We start from the raw sequence: 19,412 nt of genomic DNA, 5'->3' as shown, positions 1-19,412 counted from the left end.
TCGGTGTGCAGAGGAACAGAGGGACCCTGTGGCAGAAGGAGGAGGACGCAGCACCAGCTTGCAGCTTTTTACGCCTAAAAACCTTAAGCACTCAGCCATTTACACTCAAGCAGCGGGACCTGCCTTTGGCCCGTCCTTCTCTTTGGTGCGGCTGAAGGACCTGCTGTGACGCCTCCCTCCTGGTCACATGATTGGGACCTAAACAAGGGCGGACGGACAGATGGGCGGACGGACAGATGGGCGGACGGACAGATGGGCGGACGGACAGATGGGCGGACGGACAGATGGGCCCCTATACTCTGGGCCCCGTCGCAGCTGCGACCACTGCGACCGCTGTAGTTACGCCCCTGTCTCTACCACAAATTACAGATACACCATCATCTCTACCACAAATTACAGATACACCTCTCTCCTGGTCACAAGATTAGATCACGTGACCGCATTCAATCCATCTTCCCCCTAATGTAACTGGAGGACCTGCTGTGACGCCTCCCTCCGGGTCTCATGATTGGGACCTAAACAAGGGCGGACGGACAGATGGGCGGACGGACAGATGGGCGGACGGACAGATGGGCGGACGGACAGATGGGCGGACGGACAGATGGGCGGACGGACAGATGGGCCCCTATACTCTGGGCCCCGTCGCAGCTGCGACCACTGCGACCGCTGTAGTTACGCCCCTGTCTCTACCACAAATTACAGATACACCATCATCTCTACCACAAATTACAGATACACCATCGTCTCTACCACAAATTACAGATAGACTATCATCTCTACCACAAATTACAGATACACCATCATCTCTACCACAAATTACAGATACACCATCATCTCTACCACAAATTACAGATACACCATCGTCTCCACCACAAATTACAGATACACCATCGTCTCCACCACAAATTACAGATACACCATCATCTCCACCACAAATTACAGATACACCATCGTCTCTACCACAAATTACAGATACACCATCGTCTCTACCACAAATTACAGATACACCATCATCTCTACCACAAATTACAGATACACCATCGTCTCTACCACAAATTACAGATACACCATCGTCTCTACCACAAATTACAGATACACCATCATCTCTACCACAAATTACAGATACACCATCGTCTCTACCACAAATTACAGATACACCATCGTCTCTACCACAAATTACAGATACACCATCATCTCTACCACAAATTACAGATAGACTATCATCTCTACCACAAATTACAGATACACCATCGTCTCCACCACAAATTACAGATACACCATCGTCTCCACCACAAATTACAGATACACCATCATCTCCACCACAAATTACAGATACACCATCATCTCTACCACAAATTACAGATACACCATCGTCTCTACCACAAATTACAGATACACCATCGTCTCTACCACAAATTACAGATACACCATCATCTCTACCACAAATTACAGATACACCATCGTCTCTACCACAAATTACAGATACACCATCATCTCTACCACAAATTACAGATAGACTATCATCTCTACCACTAATTACAGATACACCATCGTCTCTACCACAAATTACAGATACACCATCATCTCCACCACAAATTACAGATACACCATCATCTCTACCACAAATTACAGATACACCATCGTCTCTACCACAAATTACAGATACACCATCATCTCTACCACAAATTACAGATACACCATCATCTCTACCACAAATTACAGATACACCATCGTCTCTACCACAAATTACAGATACACCATCGTCTCTACCACAAATTACAGATACACCATCTTCTCTACCACAAATTACAGATACACCATCATCTCTACCACAAATTACAGATACACCATCATCTCTACCACAAATTACAGATACACCATCGTCTCTACCACAAATTACAGATACACCATCGTCTCTACCACAAATTACAGATACACCATCTTCTCTACCACAAATTACAGATAGACTATCATCTCTACCACAAATTACAGATACACCATCATCTCTACCACAAATTACAGATACAGCATCATCTCTATATCGCTATTTTCTGCCACAGACTGTAATGCCGTCACCCCTGTGTCCCTCCCTGCACCGTCTCATGTTAGTTACTCTTTCATTTGCTGGACTTGTGGCCACAATAAATCAGCATTTAGGACATTTTATGAATCGCCAAGTGGAATGAGCGCTGGCAGGCTCGGACTGGCCCACAGGGTAACAGGGGAATCTCCCAGTGGGCCCCTGTGCAGATGTGGGCCCCCAACCTCACTGTATGGGTATTACTTGGCATAATTCAGTTGATTCACGCTGTACAGAAAAAATCATCATCTCATCACTCATTAAGCAGACTGGCCAGCAGGAACGGACTGGGAGTGAAATTCAGCCCTTTGCACATAGGTCCATGTTGTTCTTCCCCCATGGAGCTTCATCTCAGCTGCACGCTGAGCATAGCAGACAATGCGGCCCATGACTGGACCAGCCCATCTGGTATTTGCCAGAATTGCCAGACGGCCAGTCTGGCTCTGCTAGCCAGTTTATTATTATATATACAGGTACATTTGAGAACAGGTTAGTGTAATACCTGCATGCAGTCTGACACTGAGCCCTGATGATATCGGCTCCATCCGTAACCCAGAACTTTCTCTGTATTAAAGGAACCTGTCACCCCCAAAATCGACGGTGAGCTAAGCCCACCGGCATCAGAGACTTATTTACAGCATTCTGTAATTCTGTACATAAGACCCCGATGTATCCTGAAAGATGAGAAAAAGAGGTTAGGTTATACCTCCCATCTTCATCAGATGACGTCCTCTTCTGGTCTTCACGCTGCGGCGCAGGCGTACTTTGCCCTGTTGAGAGCATAGCAAAATACTGCAGTGTGCAGGCGCCGGGAAAGGTCAGAGAGGCCCAGAGCCTAGGCACTTCAGTACTTTGCTCTGCCCTCAACAGGGCAGACAAAGTAAACCTGCGCCGGAGCCGCAGCATGAAGACCAGAAGAGGACGTCATCTGATGAAGATAGGAGGCGCCGGACCTGGACCGCGACGCCCATCGGACCGCATCGGGACCACCCCTGGGTGAGCATAATATAACCTATTTTTCTTATCTTTCAGGATACATCGGGGGCTTATCTACAGCATTACAGAACGCTGTAGATAAGCCCCTGATGCTGGTGGGCTTACCTCACCCTCGATTTTGGGGGTGACAGGTGCCCTTTAATGACAATGACTGAGGGTGACGGCGCTGGACGGCATCGGGGGCCCACAGATGGCTCCCACCCCAGGCACATTATCAGGGGGAGACGCAGCATGTGGAACCTATGACCATATTCACACTCTCTTCCCCACTATTAACCCCTCCTGGCAGGGGATGCACAGTATGGAGGACGCCTACCTGTTGCCGGCTGCATCCTGTGCTGCTGCTGCTGCAGCTGCTGCTGCGGCTTCTTGCTCCGGTGTTTTTGCGGTGAGTTCCCCATCATTCTGCGGCAGGGTCTTGTCCTCCGTCTTCCTCACTCCTCCGCTCTCCCTCCAGGTGCTGACATCACCTCCGCGCTGCCGCTGCCCCCGCTGTCTTCTGTGTCCCGTCCTTTACCTGCCGCTGCCCCCGCTGTCTTCTGTGTCCCGTCCTTTACCTGCCGCTGCCCCCGCTGCCTTCTGTGTCCCGTCCTTTACCTGCCGCTGCCCCCGCTGTCTTCTGTGTCCCGTCCTTTACCTGCCGCTGCCCCCGCTGTCTTCTGTGTCCCGTCCTTTACCTGCCGCTGCCCCCGCTGTCTTCTGTGTCCCGTCCTTTACCTGCCGCTGCCCCCGCTGTCTTCTGTGTCCCGTCCTTTACCTGCCGCTGCCCCCGCTGCCTTCTGTGTCCCGTCCTTTACCTGCCGCTGCCCCCGCTGTCTTCTGTGTCCCGTCCTTTACCTGCCGCTGCCCCCGCTGTCTTCTGTGTCCCGTCCTTTACCTGCCGCTGCCCCCGCTGTCTTCTGTGTCCCGTCCTTTACCTGCCGCTGCCCCCGCTGTCTTCTGTGTCCCGTCCTTTACCTGCCGCTGCCCCCGCTGTCTTCTGTGTCCCGTCCTTTACCTGCCGCTGCCCCCGCTGTCTTCTGTGTCCCGTCCTTTACCTGCCGCTGCCCCCGCTGTCTTCTGTGTCCCGTCCTTTACCTGCCGCTGCCCCCGCTGTCTTCTGTGTCCCGTCCTTTACCTGCCGCTGCCCCCGCTGTCTTCTGTGTCCCGTCCTTTACCTGCCGCTGCCCCCGCTGTCTTCTGTGTCCCGTCCTTTACCTGCCGCTCATCCTGTGCTGTTTTGTGTCAGTCCTTCTGTCTGGCTCCTCACTCACGGTCCTCCTTGCTTGCAGCGCACCTGCCCACTGTCTCACAGCCGCTGTCTGTCTGCCGGCCTCCCGGTGCCGCTGCCCTCACCCTGCTCCGGCCTCGCTGCAGCAGCGGTCCATTCACACCGCCCCGTGTGTCTGATACCGCTATGTCACCGCCTCAGTGTGCACAGACGTGTGCTGCCTCCTCCCCGCTCTCAGGCTCCTGTGCACAGCACTGTGCCCGTCTCCGCCATTGGCACTGTCCTCCTGCCGCAGGGATGCGCCCAGTGATGCTGATGCGAGCAGGCTGAGCCGCAGTCGCTCCTTCCTCCCTGTATACTCTTCCTCTCTCCTCCCCTCATTCATCGCCCAGTATGGAGATCCTAGCACCCGGCACCGTGCATGGACCTCCGGTACCCACCACTACAGTAAGGTGAGACGTTCTGGAGAAGACCCTCATATATCAGAGACCCCCTTCTCCGTTATCATCCCCGGCATTTTACCTGTACTGATGTCTTGGGAATATTTTGTGGAGATTTTAAACAATCCACGATTCCTCAGACAGCCCGGTACAGGTGGCAGCCTGCATTCTGCTGAACTTGGGATATTACTGGACCCCGAGACCAGACGATCAGGAAACATTTCATGCACAGATTTTCCTGAGAAATTCAGTTTGCAGAGAAGTTAGCCTTCTTGAATTTATTTTGTCCCTTACTGTGGTCCAGGGTCGCTCTCCAGACCTTAGAGGATAATAAACGCAAGATGAAAAAATAAAGATAATCCTTATACTCACCTCCCCGGCACCACCACTCACCTCTGTGACACCACCGCTGACTAGGGTTGAGCGACTTTTACTTTTTTAGGGTCGAGTCGGGTTTCGCGGAACCCGACTTTCTCAAAAGTCGGGTCGAGTGAAATCAGCTGATTATCGCGAAAAGTCGGGGATCGACCGAAACACGAAACCCAATGCAAGTCAATGGGGAAGCATAGTCGGTAGTGAGTGGAGGCCAGGAAAACACCTACAGTGCCCATTTTAATGGCAAAAACATCCATTCTTGTTACTGAAGCTTGTCAATCTTAATTTACCTTATAATAATAGCTAGGCATTGGAAATTGGGGGTCATTTGGCTAAAGTTGTGGGGGGGTAGGGCTGGTTCAAGTTTTTAGTGGGCCCAGGAAACGTGGACTACGTCACGGCAGTGGAGCAGGGAGAGGTAGGTATTTCAACTTTGCAAGTGCTGTGATCCTGAGCAAGCGGGGGGGGGGGGGGGCACACTCGTTCGCATTGGCACAGGCACAGGGCCCCTCAAAGTATGGCGGTGTGTTTGCACGGCGGGGGCGCCTCCCACCGGCAGCGACATTTTTGCGTACTATGAGGGGCCCTGTGCCAGTGATGTCGCCAACGAGTATGCCCCCCCCACCTAATGAAGGAACCTGCACTTGCATCTGCACCTTCCTCTTTCTCCCCGTGTAAGGTGGTATAGTATGCAGGAAGGGGAACCTGACTTTCAGCAGGGTCACATTCTGGCTGTGTAGAGTACACGGAAAATGTAGTGGTCTGGGTCAATGTACCAGCATACTCATCTAGCACTGCCTGGGCAATGGGCAGGATGAGGAGGAAACACAGATATAGGCCCAAATTATAAAGTGGGCTAAATGCAGTCCAAAGACATACTGATAGGGATTCTAGATTGTGAGCCCCATCGGGGACAGTGATGATAATGTGTGCAAACTGTAAAGCACTGCGGAATATGTTAGCGCTATATAAAAAAATAAAAATAAAGATTATTAAATGCAGTTCAAAATTGGTAACAGGACTAACCAGGCGGCATTGCTTTGTTCAGAGGAGGACAACTGTAATGAGAGGCTGACACAGTGAGTAGGTCCAAATAAGTAAGTAGGCTAAATGCAGTTCAAAATTGGTAACAGTAGTAAACAGGCGGCACTGCTTTGTTCAGTGGAGGAGAACAGCAAGGAGCGGCAGACACCGTTAGTAGGCCCGAACCAAACTTGTAGGCTAAATGCAGTTTAAAATTTGTAAATATAGGCCGAAAGCCTGAAGATTGAAGGTCAGCTTTGTTCAGTTGAGGAGAAAAGCAAGGAGTGGCAGACACCGTTAGTGGGGCTCAACCAAACTAGTAGGCCAAATGCAGTTTAATATTAAAAATATAGGCCGAAAGCCTGAAGATTGAAGCTAAGGCAAAAAAAACAGGAGAACACCAAGGAGCGGCAGACACCATTAGTAGACCCCAACCAAACTAGTAGCCCAAATGCAGTTTCAGATTAAAAATATAGGCCGAAAGCCTGAAGATCGAACCTCAGAAAAACAAACCAGGAGAACACCAAGGAGTGGCAGGCACCGTTAGTAGGCCCCAACCAAACTAGTAGCCCAAATGCAGTTTCCTATTAAAAATATAGGCCGAAAGCCTGAAGATTGAAGCTCAGGAAAAAAAAACAGGAGAACACCAAGGAGCGTCAAACACCGTTAGTAGGCCCCAACCAAACTAGTAGCCCAAATGCAGTTTCAGATTAAAAATACAGGCCAAAAGCCTGAAGATCAAAGCTCAGGAAAACAAACCAGGAGAACACCAAGGTGCGGCAGACACAGTTAGTAGGCCCCAACCAAACTAGGAGGCCAAATGCAGTGAAATATCTGATATAGGCCGAAAGCCTGAAGATTGAAGCTCAGCTTTTTTCCTTGGAGGACAACACCAAGGAGCGGCAGACACCGTTAGTGGGCCCTAACTGTTGTGAATTCTGTGGTCAAGCTCCCTCCTGTGGTCATGAGTGATACTTCGGCTGGTTCTGTCTATGAGTTTCCTCTGGTGGATGTGAGTGGGGCTGCGGCTTCTGAGTTTCCTTCCTCAGGTGACGAAGTTAAGTCGTTAGGTGCTGCTCTATTTAACTCCACCTAGTTCTTTGTTCCTGGCCTCCAGTCAATGTTCCAGTATTGGTCTTGCTCTCTCCTGGATCGTTATTGTGGCCTGTCTGCCCTGCATAAGCTAAGTTCTGCTTGTGTTACTTTTTGTTTGCTATTTTTTCTGTCCAGCTTGCTATATTGGTTTTCTTGCTTGCTGGAAGCTCTGGGACACAGAGGGAGCACCTCCATGCCGTTAGTCGGTACGGAGGGTCTTTTTGTGCCCTCTGCGTGGTTTGTAGGTTTTTGTGCCTATCGCAAAACTATCTTTCCTATCCTCGGTCTATTCAGTAAGTCGGGCCTCACTTTGCTAAAACCTATTTCATCTCTGTGTTTGTATTTTCATCTTTACTCACAGTCATTATATGTGGGGGGCTGCCTTTTCCTTTGGGGAATTTCTCTGAGGCAAGGTAGGCTTATTTTTCTATCTTCAGGGCTAGCTAGTTTCTCAGGCTGTGCCCGAGGCGCCTAGGTCTGGTCAGGAGCGCTCCACGGCTACCTCTAGTGTGGTGTGATAGGATTAGGGATTGCGGTCAGCAGAGTTCCCACGTCTCAGAGCTCGTCCTATGTTATTAGTAACTATCAGGTCACTTTGTGTGCTCTTAACCACCAGGTCCATTGTGTTTCTGAATCACCAGTTCATAACAGTACTGGAGGCCCAAAGTACTAATGCTTCTCAATAGAGGGAAAAGAGAAGTTCTGAGACCATTTTTTTTTCTCTGCACTGTGTTTTGTCTTTCTTTTCCCCTAGACATTTGGGTGGTTCAGGACACAGGTGTAGTGATGGACATTAAAGGTCTGTCTTCTTGTGTGGATAATCTCACTGCAAGAGTACAAAAAATTCAAGACATTATGGTTCAGAAATCTATGTTAGAACCTAGAATTCCTATTCCTGATTTATTTTCTGGAGATAGAGCTAAGTTTCTGAATTTCAAAAATAATTGCAAACTGTTTCTGGCTTTGAAACCCCGCTCCTCTGGTGACCCAGTTCAACAAGTTAAGATCATTATTTCTTTATTACGTGGCGACCCTCAAGACTGGGCATTTTCCCTTGAGCCAGGAGATCCTGCATTATGTAATATTGATGCGTTTTTTCTGGCGCTCGGATTGCTTTATGATTAACCTAATTCAGTGGATCAGGCAGAGAAAAATTTGCTGGCTCTGTGTCAGGGTCAGGATGAGGTAGAGTGTTGTGAATTCTGTGGCTGAATTCACTCCTGTGGTCACAAGTGGTATTGCAGCCTCTGGGCTTCCTCCCTCAGGTGTTTTGGTGAGTTCGTTGGCTGCTTTGCTATTTAACTCCACCTGAGTCTGTCTTCCTTGCTCCTTGTCAATGTTCCAGTGTTGGATCTGAGCTACTGCATCTTTCCTGTGGCCTGCTGCTCTGCTAGATAAGTGTTACTTTGTTTTTGTTTCCGTTTTTTTTGTCCAGCTGTGCTATTCTCTTTTGCTGGAAGCTCTGAGACGCAAAGGGTGCACCGCCGTGCCGTTAGTTCGGCACGGTGGGTCTTTTTTGCCCCCCTTTGCGTGGTTCTGCTTTAGGGTTTTTTGTAGACTGCATAGTTCTCTTTGCTATCCTCGCTCTGTCTAGAATATCGGGCCTCACTTTGCTGAATCTATTTCATTCCTACGTTTTGTCTTTTCATCTTGCTAACAGTCATTATATGTGGGGGGCTGCCTATTCCTTTGGGGTATTTCTCTGAGGCAAGTCAGGCTTGTATTTCTATCTTCAGGCTAGTCAGCTCCTCAGGCAGTGCCGAGTTGCATAGGTAGTGTTAGGCGCAATCCACTGCTGCTTTTAGTTGTGTGAGGATAGGTTCAGGTATTGCAGTCTGCAGAGATTCCACGTCTCAGAGCTTGTTCTATTGTTTTTGGGTTATTGCCACATCACTGTATGTGCGCTGATTACTGCACACTGTGTTGCCTGATAGCACAGCATAACAGTACAAGGAGCCAAACCAATGATTCTCAATAGAGGGAAAAAAGAAGTCCTGACATCATTTTTTTTTTCCTCAGCTCTGTCTTCAGTTTTTTTTTTTTTTTTGTTTTTTTTTTCCCCTAGACATTAGAGTGCTTCAGGACACAGCTGTGGACATGGATATTCAGGCTCTGTGCTCCTCAATGGATAATCTCGTTATAAATGTACAAAAGATTCAAGATACAATTGATCAGAAATCTATGCTAGAACCAAGAATTCCTATTCCTGATTTGTTTTTTGGTGACAGAACTAAGTTCCTGAGCTTCAAAAATAATTGTAAGCTATTTCTGGCCTTGAAACCTCATTCTTCTGGTAATCCTATTCAACAGGTTTTGATTATTATTTCTTTTTTGCGCGGCGACCCACAGGACTGGGCGTTTTCTCTTGCGCCAGGAGACCCTGCATTGAGTAATGTTGATGCGTTTTTCCAGGCGCTTGGATTGCTTTACGATGAGCCTAATTCAGTGGATCAGGCTGAGAAAAATTTGCTGGCTTTATGCCAGGGTCAGGATGATGTAGAAGTATATTGTCAGAAATTTAGGAAGTGGTCAGTACTCACTCTGTGGAATGAATCTGCACTGGCGGCTTGGTTCAGAAAGGGTCTCTCTGAAGCTCTTAAGGATGTCATGGTGGGATTTCCTATGCCTGCTGGTTTGAATGAGTCTATGTCCTTGGCCATTCAGATCGGTCGTCGCTTGCGCAAGCGTAAATCTGTGCACCATTTGGCGGTACTGCCTGAGGTTAAACCTGAGCCTATGCAGTGCGACAGGACTATGACTAAAGTTGAACGGCAAGAACACAGACGTCTGAACAGGCTGTGTTTCTACTGTGGTGATTCCACTCATGCTATTTCTAATTGTCCTAAGCGCACTAGGCGGTTCGATAACTCTGCCGTCATTGGTACTGTACAGTCCAAATTCCTTCTGTCCATTACCTTGATATGCTCTTTGTCATCGTATTCTGTCATGGCGTTTGTGGATTCAGGCGCTGCCCTGAATCTGATGGATTTGGATTATGCTAAACGTTGTGGATTTTTCTTGGAGCCTTTGCGGTGTCCTATTCCGTTGAGAGGAATTGATGCTACACCTTTGGCCAAGAATAAGCCTCAGTACTGGGCCCAGCTGACCATGTGCATGGCTCCTGCACATCAGGAAGTTATTCGCTTTCTGGTGTTGCATAATCTGCATGATGTGGTCGTGTTGGGGTTGCCATGGCTACAAACCCATAATCCAGTATTAGATTGGAACTCTATGTCGGTAACCAGCTGGGGTTGTCAGGGAGTACATGGTGATGTTCCATTTTTGTCTATTTCGTCATCCATTCCTTCTGACATCCCAGAGTTCTTGTCTGACTTTCAGGATGTATTTGAAGAGCCCAAGTCTGATGCCCTACCTCCGCATAGGAATTGTGATTGTGCTATCAATTTGATTCCTGGTAGTAAATTCCCTAAAGGTCGTTTATTTAATTTGTCCGTTCCTGAACACACCGCTATGCGCAGTTATGTGAAAGAATCCCTGGAGAAGGGACATATTCGCCCATCGTCATCACCATTGGGAGCAGGGTTCTTTTTTGTAGCCAAAAAGGATGGTTCGCTAAGACCGTGTATTGATTACCGCCTTCTTAATAAGATCACTGTTAAGTTTCAGTATCCCTTGCCATTGATATCTGACTTGTTTGCTCGGATTAAGGGGGCTAGTTGGTTTACTAAGATTGATCTTCGTGGTGCGTATAATCTGGTGAGAATCAGGCAGGGAGATGAATGGAAAACGGCATTTAATACGCCCGAGGGTCATTTTGAGTATCTGGTGATGCCGTTCGGACTTGGCAATGCTCCATCTGTTTTTCAGTCTTTTATGCATGACATTTTCCGTGAGTATCTGGATAAATTCCTGATTGTTTACTTGGATGACATTTTGATCTTCTCTGATGATTGGGAGTCTCATGTGAAGCAAGTCAGAATGGTTTTCCAGGTACTGCGTGCTAATTCCTTGTTCGTGAAGGGATCAAAGTGTCTCTTCGGTGTGCAGAAAGTTTCATTTTTGGGGTTCATCTTTTCCCCTTCTACTATCGAGATGGATCCGGTTAAGGTCCAGGCCATCCAGGATTGGACTCAGCCGACATCTCTGAAAAGTCTGCAGAAATTCCTGGGCTTTGCTAATTTTTATCGTCGCTTCATCTGTAATTTTTCTAGCATTGCCAGACCATTGACCGATTTGACCAAGAAGGGTGCTGATTTGGTTATTTGGTCTTCTGCTGCCGTGGAAGCTTTTCAGGAGTTGAAGCGTCGTTTTTGCTGTGCCCCTGTGTTGTGTCAACCAGATGTTTCTCTTCCGTTCCATGTCGAGGTTGATGCTTCTGAGATTGGAGCAGGGGCGGTTTTGTCACAGAGAGGTTCTGGTTGCTCAGTGTTGAAACCATGTGCTTTCTTTTCCAGGAAATTTTCTGCTGCTGAGCGTAATTATGATGTGGGCAACCGAGAGTTGCTGGCCATGAAGTGGGCATTCGAGGAGTGGCGTCATTGGCTTGAGGGAGCTAAGCATCGCGTGGTGGTATTGACTGATCATAAGAATCTTACTTATCTTGAGTCTGCCAAGCGCTTGAATCCTAGACAGGCCCGTTGGTCGTTATTTTTTGCTCGTTTTGATTTTGTGATTTCGTACCTTCCGGGCTCTAAAAATGTGAAGGCGGATGCTCTGTCTAGGAGTTTTGTGCCCGACTCTCCGGGGTTATCTGAGCCGGCGAGTATCCTCAAGGAAGGAGTCATTGTGTCTGCCATCTCTCCTGATTTGCGGAGAGTGTTGCAGAAATTTCAGGCTAATAAACCTGATCGTTGTCCGGCCGAGAAACTGTTCGTCCCTGATAGGTGGACTAGTAAAGTTATCTCTGAACTTCATTGTTCGGTGCTGGCTGGTCATCCAGGAATCTTTGGTACCAGAGAGTTAGTGGCTAGATCCTTCTGGTGGCCATCTCTGTCACGGGATGTGCGTGCTTTTGTGCAGTCCTGTGGGATTTGTGCTAGGGCTAAGCCCTGCTGTTCACGTGCCAGTGGCTTGCTTTTGCCCTTGCCGGTCCCGAAGAGGCCTTGGACACATATTTCGATGGATTTCATTTCTGACCTTCCCGTTTCTCAAAAGATGTCGGTCATTTGGGTGGTCTGTGATCGCTTTTCTAAAATGGTCCATCTGGTGCCCTTGGTTAAATTGCCTTCCTCCTCTGATTTGGTGCCTTTGTTCTTCCAGCATGTGGTTCGTTTGCATGGCATTCCTGAGAATATTGTTTCTGACAGAGGTTCCCAGTTTGTCTCGAGGTTCTGGCGAGCCTTTTGTGGTAGGATGGGCATTGACCTATCTTTTTCCTCGGCCTTCCATCCTCAGACTAATGGCCAGACCGAACGTACCAATCAGACCTTGGAAACATATCTGAGATGTTTTGTTTCTGCTGACCAGGATGATTGGGTGTCATTTTTGCCGTTGGCGGAGTTCGCCCTTAATAATCGGGCCAGCTCGGCTACCTTGGTCTCTCCATTTTTCTGCAATTCTGGGTTCCATCCTCGTTTCTCTTCAGGACAGGTTGAGTCTTCGGACTGTCCTGGTGTGGATTCTGTGGTGGACAGGTTGCAGCAGATCTGGACTCAGGTAGTGGACAATTTGACCTTGTCCCAGGAGAAGGCTCAGCTTTTCGCTAATCGTAGACGCCGTGTGGGTCCCCGACTTCGTGTTGGGGATCTGGTTTGGTTATCTTCTCGTCATATTCCTATGAAGGTTTCCTCTCCTAAATTAAAACCTCGTTTTATTGGTCCGTATAGGATTTCTGAGATTCTCAATCCGGTGTCTTTTCGTCTGACCCTTCCAGACTCCTTTTCCATACATAATGTATTCCATAGGTCGTTGTTGAGAAGATACGTGGCACCTATGGTTCCATCTGTGGAGCCTCCTGCCCCTGTTTTGGTGGAGGGGGAATTGGAGTATATTGTGGAGAAAATTTTGGATTCTCGTGTCTCTAGACGGAAACTCCAGTATCTGGTCAAATGGAAGGGTTATGCTCAGGAGGATAATTCCTGGGTTTTTGCCTCTGATGTCCATGCCCCAGATCTTGTTCGTGCCTTTCATGTGGCTCATCCTGGTCGGCCTGGGGGTTCTGGTGAGGGTTCAGTGACCCCTCCTCAAGGGGGGGGTACTGTTGTGAATTCTGTGGCTGAATTCACTCCTGTGGTCACAAGTGGTATTGCAGCCTCTGGGCTTCCTCCCTCAGGTGTTTTGGTGAGTTCGTTGGCTGCTTTGCTATTTAACTCCACCTGAGTCTGTCTTCCTTGCTCCTTGTCAATGTTCCAGTGTTGGATCTGAGCTACTGCATCTTTCCTGTGGCCTGCTGCTCTGCTAGATAAGTGTTACTTTGTTTTTGTTTCCGTTTTTTCTGTCCAGCTGTGCTATTCTCTTTTGCTGGAAGCTCTGAGACGCAAAGGGTGCACCGCCGTGCCGTTAGTTCGGCACGGTGGGTCTTTTTTGCCCCCCTTTGCGTGGTTCTGCTTTAGGGTTTTTTGTAGACTGCATAGTTCTCTTTGCTATCCTCGCTCTGTCTAGAATATCGGGCCTCACTTTGCTGAATCTATTTCATTCCTACGTTTTGCCTTTTCATCTTGCTAACAGTCATTATATGTGGGGGGCTGCCTATTCCTTTGGGGTATTTCTCTGAGGCAAGTCAGACTTGTATTTCTATCTTCAGGCCAGTCAGCTCCTCAGGCAGTGCCGAGTTGCATAGGTAGTGTTAGGCGCAATCCACTGCTGCTTTTAGTTGTGTGAGGATAGGTTCAGGTATTGCAGTCTGCAGAGATTCCACGTCTCAGAGCTTGTTCTATTGTTTTTGGGTTATTGCCATATCACTGTATGTGCGCTGATTACTGCACACTGTGTTGCCTGATAGCACAGCATAACAGTAGAGATATATTGTCAGAAGTTTAGGAAGTGGTCTGTGCTCACTCAATGGAATGAATGTGCGCTGGCAGCAATTTTCAGAAAGGGTCTCTCTGAAGCCCTTAAGGATGTCATGGTGGGATTTCCTATGCCTGCTGGTCTGAATGAGTCTATGTCTTTGGCCATTCAGATCGATCGACGCTTACGTGAGCGTAAAACTGTGCACCATTTGGCGGTATTATCTGAGTATAAACCTGAACCTATGCAATGTGATAGGACTTTGACCAGAGCTGAACGGCAAGAACACAGACGTCGGAATGGGCTGTGTTTTTACTGTGGTGATCCCACTCATGCTATTTCCGATTGTCCTAAGCGCACTAAGCGGTTCGCTAGGTCTGCCACCATTGGTACGGTACAGTCGAAATTTCTTTTGTCCGTTACTTTGATCTGCTCTTTGTCTTCCTATTCTGTCATGGCATTTGTGGATTCAGGCGCTGCCCTGAATTTGATGGACTTGGTGTTTGCTAGGCGCTGTGGGTTTTTCTTGGAGCCCTTGCAGTATCCTATTCCATTGAGAGGAATTGATGCTACGCCTTTGGCCAAGAATAAGCCTCAGTACTGGACCCAACTGACCATGTGCATGGCTCCTGCGCATCAGGAGGATATTCGCTTTCTGGTGTTGCAGAATCTGCATGATGTGGTCGTGTTGGGGTTGCCATGGCTACAAGTCCATAACCCAGTATTGGATTGGAAGTCTATGTCTGTGTCCAGCTGGGGTTGTCAGGGGGTACATGGTGATGTTCCATTTCTGTCTATTTCAACATCCACCCCTTCTGAAGTCCCAGAGTTCTTGTCGGATTACCGGGATGTATTTGATGAGCCCAAGTCCAGTGCCCTACCTCCGCATAGGGATTGTGATTGTGCTATCAATTTGATTCCTGGTAGTAAGTTTCCTAAAGGTCGACTGTTTAATTTGTCTGTGCCTGAGCACGCCGCTATGCGGAGTTACGTAAAGGAATCCTTGGAGAAGGGTCATATTCGGCCGTCGTCGTCGCCATTGGGAGCAGGGTTCTTTTTTGTGGCCAAGAAGGATGGTTCTTTGAGACCTTGTATTGATTACCGCCTTCTTAATAAAATCACAATCAAATTTCAGTACCCCTTGCCGCTGCTGTCTGATTTGTTTGCTCGGATTAAGGGGGCTAGTTGGTTCACCAAGATAGATCTTCGTGGTACGTATAATCTTGTGCGTATTAAACAGGGCGATGAATGGAAAACAGCATTTAATACGCCCGAGGGCCATTTTGAGTACCTGGTTATGCCATTCGGGCTTTCCAATGCTCCATCAGTATTTCAGTCCTTTATGCATGACATCTTCCGAGAGTACCTGGATAAATTCCTGATTGTATACTTGGATGATATTTTGGTCTTCTCGGATGATTGGGAGTCTCACGTGAAGCAGGTTAGAATGGTGTTCCAGGTCCTGCGTGCGAATTCTTTGTTTGTGAAGGGGTCAAAGTGTCTCTTTGGTGTTCAGAAGGTTTCATTTTTGGGTTTCATTTTTTCCCCTTCTACTATCGAGATGGACCCCGTTAAAGATCAGGCCATTTATGATTGGACTCAGCCGATATCTCTGAAGAGTCTGCAAAAGTTCCTGGGCTTTGCTAATTTTTATCGTCGCTTCATCAATAATTTTTCTAGTATTGCCAAACCGTTGACTGATTTAACCAAGAAGGGTGCTGATGTGGTCAATTGGTCTTCTGCTGCTGTGGAAGCTTTTCAGGAGTTGAAGCGTCGTTTTTCTTTAGCCCCTGTGTTGTGCCAACCAGATGTTTCGCTCCCGTTCCAGGTCGAGGTTGATGCTTCTGAGATTGGAGCAGGGGCTGTTTTGTCGCAAAGAAGTTCTGATGGCTCGGTGATGAAACCATGTGCCTTCTTTTCCAGGAAGTTTTCGCCTGCTGAGCGTAATTATGATGTTGGCAATCGAGAGTTGCTGGCCATGAAGTGGGCATTCGAGGAGTGGCGTCATTGGCTTGAAGGAGCTAAGCATCGCGTGGTGGTCTTGACTGATCACAAGAACTTGACTTATCTCGAGTCTGCCAAACGGTTGAATCCTAGACAGGCTCGTTGGTCGCTGTTTTTCTCCCGTTTTGACTTTGTGGTTTCGTACCTTCCGGGCTCTAAAAATGTGAAGGCGGATGCCCTGTCTAGGAGTTTTGTGCCCGACTCTCCGGGTTTGACTGAGCCGGCGGGTATTCTCAAAGAGGGGGTAATTTTGTCTGCCATCTCCCCTGATTTGCGGCGGGTGCTGCAAAAGTTTCAGGCTAATAGACCTGACCGTTGCCCAGCGGAGAAACTGTTTGTCCCTGATAAATGGACGAGTAGAGTTATCTCTGAGGTTCATTGTTCGGTGTTGGCTGGTCATCCTGGAATCTTTGGTACCAGAGATTTGGTGGCTAGATCCTTTTGGTGGCCATCTCTGTCGAGGGATGTGCGTTCGTTTGTGCAGTCCTGTGGGATTTGTGCTCGGGCTAGGCCCTGCTGTTCTCGTGCCAGTGGGTTGCTTTTGCACTTGCCGGTCCTGAAGAGGCCCTGGACACATATCTCTATGGATTTTATTTCGGATCTCCCCGTCTCTCAAAAGATGTCGGTCATTTGGGTGGTTTGTGATCGCTTCTCTAAGATGGTCCATTTGGTACCCTTGTCTAAATTGCCTTCCTTCTCTGATTTGGTGCCATTGTTTTTCCAGCATGTGGTTCGTTTACATGGCATTTCGGAGAACATCGTTTCTGACAGAGGTTCCCACTTTGTTTCGAGGTTTTGGCGAGCCTTTTGTGCTAGGATGGGCATTGATTTGTCTGTTTCCTCGGCTTTCCATCCTCAGACAAATGGCCAAACTGAACGAACCAATCAGACCTTGGAAACATATCTGAGATGTTTTGTTTCTGCTGATCAGGATGATTGGGTGTCCTTTTTGCCTTTGGCTGAGTTCGCCCTTAATAATCAGGCCAGCTCGGCTACTTTGGTTTCGCCGTTTTTCTGCAATTCTGGTTTCCATCCTCGTTTCTCTTCAGGGCAGGTTGAGTCTTCAGACTGTCCTGGTGTGGATACTGTGGTGGATAGGTTGCAGCAGATTTGGACTCATGTAGTGGACAATCTGACTTTGTCCCAGGAGAAGGCTCAACGTTTCGCTAACCGCAGGCGCTGTGTGGGTCCCCGACTTCGTGTTGGGGATTTGGTTTGGTTGTCGTCTCGTTATATTCCTATGAAAGTTTCCTCTCCTAAGTTTAAGTCTCGTTTCATTGGTCCGTATAGGATTTCTGAGGTTCTTAATCCTGTGTCTTTTCGTTTGACCCTTCCAGCTTCTTTTTCCATCCATAATGTATTCCATAGGTCATTGTTGCGGAGATACGTGGCACCTGTGGTTCCATCCGTTGATCCTCCTGCCCCGGTTTTGGTTGAGGGGGAGTTGGAGTATATAGTGGAGAAGATTTTGGATTCTCGTATTTCGAGACGGAAACTCCAGTACCTGGTTAAGTGGAAGGGTTATGGTCAGGAAGATAATTCCTGGGTCTTTGCCTCTGATGTTCATGCTGCCGATCTGGTTCGTGCCTTTCATTTGGCTCATCCTGGTCGGCCTAGGGGCTCTGGTGAGGGTTTGGTGACCCCTCCTCAAGGGGGGGGGTACTGTTGTGAATTCTGTGGTCAAGCTCCCTCCTGTGGTCATGAGTGATACTTCGGCTGGTTCTGTCTATGAGTTTCCTCTGGTGGATGTGAGTGGGGCTGCGGCTTCTGAGTTTCCTTCCTCAGGTGACGAGGTTAAGTCGTTAGGTGCTGCTCTATTTAACTCCACCTAGTTCTTTGTTCCTGGCCTCCAGTCAATGTTCCAGTATTGGTCTTGCTCTCTCCTGGATCGTTATTGTGGCCTGTCTGCCCTGCATAAGCTAAGTTCTGCTTGTGTTACTTTTTGTTTGCTATTTTTTCTGTCCAGCTTGCTATATTGGTTTTTCTTGCTTGCTGGAAGCTCTGGGACGCAGAGGGAGCCCCTCCGTGCCGTTAGTCGGTACGGAGGGTCTTTTTGCGCCCTCTGCGTGGTTGTTTGTAGGTTTTTGTGCCTATCGCAAAGCTATCTTTCCTATCCTCGGTCTATTCAGTAAGTCGGGCCTCACTTTGCTAAAACCTATTTCATCTCTGTGTTTGTATTTTCATCTTTACTCACAGTCAATATATGTGGGGGGCTGCCTTTTCCTTTGGGGAATTTTTCTGAGGCAAGGTAGGCTTATTTTTCTATCTTCAGGGCTAGCTAGTTTCTCAGGCTGTGCCCGAGGCGCCTAGGTCTGGTCCACGGCTACCTCTAGTGTGGTGTGATAGGATTAGGGATTGCGGTCAGCAGAGTTCCCACGTCTCAGAGCTCGTCCTATGTTATTAGTAACTATCAGGTCACTTTGTGTGCTCTTAACCACCAGGTCCATTGTGTTTCTGAATCACCAGTTCATAACACCCAACCAAGCTAGTAGGCCAAATGCAGTTTAATATTAAAAATATAGGCCGAAAGCCTGAAGATTGAAGCTAAGGCAAAAAAACCAGGAGAACACCAAGGAGCATCAGACACAGTTAGTAGGCCCCAACCAAACTAGTAGCCCAAATACAGTTTCAGATTAAAAATATAGGCCGAAAGCCTGAAGATCGAAGCTCAGGAAAACAAACCAGGAGAACACCAAGGAGCGGCAGACACCGTTAGTAGGCCCCAACCAAACTAGTAGCCCAAATGCAGTTTCAGATTAAAAATATAGGCCGAAAGCCTGAAGTTTGAAGCTCAGGAAAACAAACCAGGAGAACACCAAGGAGCGGCAGACACCGTTAGTAGGCCCCAACCAAACTAGTAGCCCAAATGCAGTTTCAGATTAAAAATATCAGCTGTATTGAGTGGTGCAGACAGACACAGGTAGTAGGCCTTAAACTAAAAAGTTGGCTCAATGCAGTTTAAAAAAGGTTACAGGGGTACACGGGCAGCATTGGTGTGGTCAGCGGAGGACGATTGCAAGGAGGGACCGCAGACAGACTTAGTAGGCCTAAAATAAAAAAAGTAGGTTCGATGCAGGTTTAAATAGGTTACAGGGGTACACAGGCAGCATTGGCGTGGTCAGCGGAGGACGATTGCAAGGAGGGACCGCAGACAGACTTAGTAGGCCTAAAATAAAAAAAGTAGGCTCAATGCACTTTTAAATAGGTTCCAGGGGTACACAGGCAGCATTTGAGTGGTCAGGGGAGGACAATTGGTAGGAGTGTCTGACACAGTTAGTAC

General features: G+C 48.1%; 1 protein-coding gene across 3 annotated transcripts in view; it reads right to left on the bottom strand.

Annotated features, from left to right (window-relative positions):
• Positions 1 to 19,412, bottom strand: part of NHSL2 (NHS like 2) — a 522,837-nt gene that overhangs the window by 363,117 nt on the left and 140,308 nt on the right. The window contains exon 1 of one of the 3 annotated variants that reach the window (XM_069748658.1): positions 3,393 to 6,074. The exons of the other annotated variants lie outside the window; for them this stretch is intronic. Within the exon in view, the coding sequence (XP_069604759.1) occupies positions 3,393 to 3,480 (88 nt within the window). The 5' untranslated portion in view covers positions 3,481 to 6,074. Of the gene's footprint in view, positions 1 to 3,392; positions 6,075 to 19,412 lie in introns of those variants that run through there. 3 annotated transcript variants of the gene reach the window in all.

Source organism: Ranitomeya imitator, chromosome 2, assembly GCF_032444005.1.
Source record: "Ranitomeya imitator isolate aRanImi1 chromosome 2, aRanImi1.pri, whole genome shotgun sequence".
Lineage (NCBI taxonomy): Eukaryota > Metazoa > Chordata > Amphibia > Anura > Dendrobatidae > Ranitomeya > Ranitomeya imitator.
The sequence above is the reverse complement of the archived record's forward strand: the minus strand, read 5'-3'. Positions and strand labels throughout refer to the sequence as shown.